Source organism: Apaloderma vittatum, unplaced genomic scaffold (assembly GCF_000703405.1).
Source record: "Apaloderma vittatum isolate BGI_N311 unplaced genomic scaffold, ASM70340v1 scaffold33033, whole genome shotgun sequence".
Lineage (NCBI taxonomy): Eukaryota > Metazoa > Chordata > Aves > Trogoniformes > Trogonidae > Apaloderma > Apaloderma vittatum.
Window position 1 is genome coordinate 1 of NW_009709274.1, and position 1975 is coordinate 1975.

Below are 1975 nucleotides of genomic sequence, written 5' to 3' on the forward strand. Positions count from 1 at the left end.
GCTCTCCCAGCATCGTAGCCGCCCTTCCCGCCCGAGTCCAGCGCAAGAACTCACCCACAGAGACCCCCAAGGGATCCCAAATGATACAACCGCCCCGTCCCATGGTTTGGGGCAGGCAAAACTACCCTCAGACCTGATTTTAGGAGTGAGCAACCATCCACGCACCCCACAACAGCTCTACTACCGATGACAAACACAACCCAAACGAGCCTTATTTTCACAGAATCACAGAATGTCCGGGGTTGGAAGGGACCTCTGAAGATCATCCAGTCCAACCTTCATCCCAGCACACCCAACCACTACACCACAGCCTCAAGTGCCAGATCTACTTTGTTTTTAAACCCCTCCAGGGTTGGGGACTCCACCACCTCCCTGGGCAGCCTGTTCCAGTGCCTCACCACTCGTTCAGGAAAGAACTTCCTCCCAATATCCAACCTAAACTTACCCTGACGCAACTTGAGGCCATTTCCCCTTGTCCTGTCATTAGGAATTAGAGAGAAGAGACCAGCACCAGCCTCACTCCAGCCTCCTTTTAGGGAGTTGTAGAGGGCAATAAGGTCTCCTCTCAGCCTCCTCTTCTCCAGACTAAACAAACCCAGCTCCCTCAGCCGCTCTTCACAGGGCCTGTTTTCCAGACCTCTCACCAGCCTTGTTGCCCTTCTCTGCACCCGCTCCAGCACCTCGATGTCCTTCTTGTGCTGTGGTGACCAAAACTGGACACAGCACTCGAGGTGAGGTCTCACGAGTGCCGAGTACAGGGGCACAGACTCACAGATCCCCTCGCAGACTCACCCCATTTTCGCCCCCGATGAGATGCACTTCATCCACGATGAAGAGGTTGACGTTCTGGACGTTCTTGCGTTGTTTCCAGCGTCGGGAGAGGATGTCCCATTTCTCGGGGGTGCTGATGATGATGTTGCCTTTGCCGAGCAGCTTGAGGTCGGTGCTGGTCTCGCCCGTCAGCAAGACCACTTTCTTATTGAGACGCTCCTGGAACTTCTCATACCAGTCCAAAAAGACCTGCCAGGAAGGTGAGGGACGCTGGCGTTAGCCTTGAGTTGGGACAAACCCCTGGAGATCAGCAAATTGCTCCCTCTGAGAGACCTCGATTAATCTGGAGTCATCCCAAAGGATGCGACAAAGAAGAAGGGATGAGGAGAAGTGAAATGAGGATGAAGAAGTAAATCTAAGCCCAGGTAAAGGTTCTGGTTCTCCCCAGGGCTGACCTGCTCCGCCAGGGCCTCCATGGGGGTGATGTACACGCAACGTCCCTCCGAGTTCTGGAGCAGCATCCTCAGGATGGCAAATTCAGCGCAAATGGTCTTCCCGCTTCCCGTGGGGGCCCCCACGAACACGTTGTCGTCGCTGTTATAAACCGTGTTGAACACTGGAGACGGACGCAAAACGCAGACGAGAAAGGTTTAGGCAAAATCTCCGCCGATTTGTGTGGAAAGAAACAGGCAGGGAAAAACGGGGCCTGCCGAGAGGAGGAGGGGAGTCGAGGCAAACACTCACCCTGAGTCTGGATGGGGTTGAAGAAAGGGAACTTGTCCTGGTAGAGGCTCTCGAAGGCGCTGTTCCGCAGAGCCGACACGCGGTTCCGCGGAGCCGACACGGGCAGGGGCTGCAGATCCAGCAGCTCGGTGGGAGGTGGGTACTTCTCGGGGAGGATCAGGTGGCGGAAAGAAACGGGCAGCTGGGTCTCACAGGCTGTCAGACACAGGAAAAAAATAAACAAACCCCCAAACGTTTTCATTTCCAAAAGGTTTCATCTCCCTCTGCTCAGGGAATCCCCAGTTCCTGCTGTCACTTGGATGTCAGAGTCCAAACCACCCTCCCCGAGGCCGGGGTGAAAACGAGGGGCTCCTGGCAGAGTGGGACTTACAGAGCCAGCGGTCGGAGACCACCCGGATGAAATACTGCGGGGGCAAAGGCTCGAACACAGGCACGAAGAAGGTGACGAGGTGCTCGTCCT

General features: G+C 55.5%; 1 protein-coding gene across 1 annotated transcript in view; it reads right to left on the bottom strand.

Annotated features, from left to right (window-relative positions):
• Positions 1 to 792: 792 nt before the first annotated feature.
• LOC104271997 (U5 small nuclear ribonucleoprotein 200 kDa helicase-like) overlaps positions 793 to 1975 on the bottom strand; it is a gene marked incomplete at both ends in the record, with an annotated part of 3310 nt that continues 2127 nt past the window's right edge. Inside the window, 4 exons of the mRNA XM_009866860.1 lie at positions 793 to 1020; positions 1227 to 1387; positions 1516 to 1710; positions 1886 to 1973. Of these exons, the coding sequence (XP_009865162.1) occupies positions 793 to 1020; positions 1227 to 1387; positions 1516 to 1710; positions 1886 to 1973 (672 nt within the window). The remainder of the gene's footprint in view (positions 1021 to 1226; positions 1388 to 1515; positions 1711 to 1885; positions 1974 to 1975) is intronic.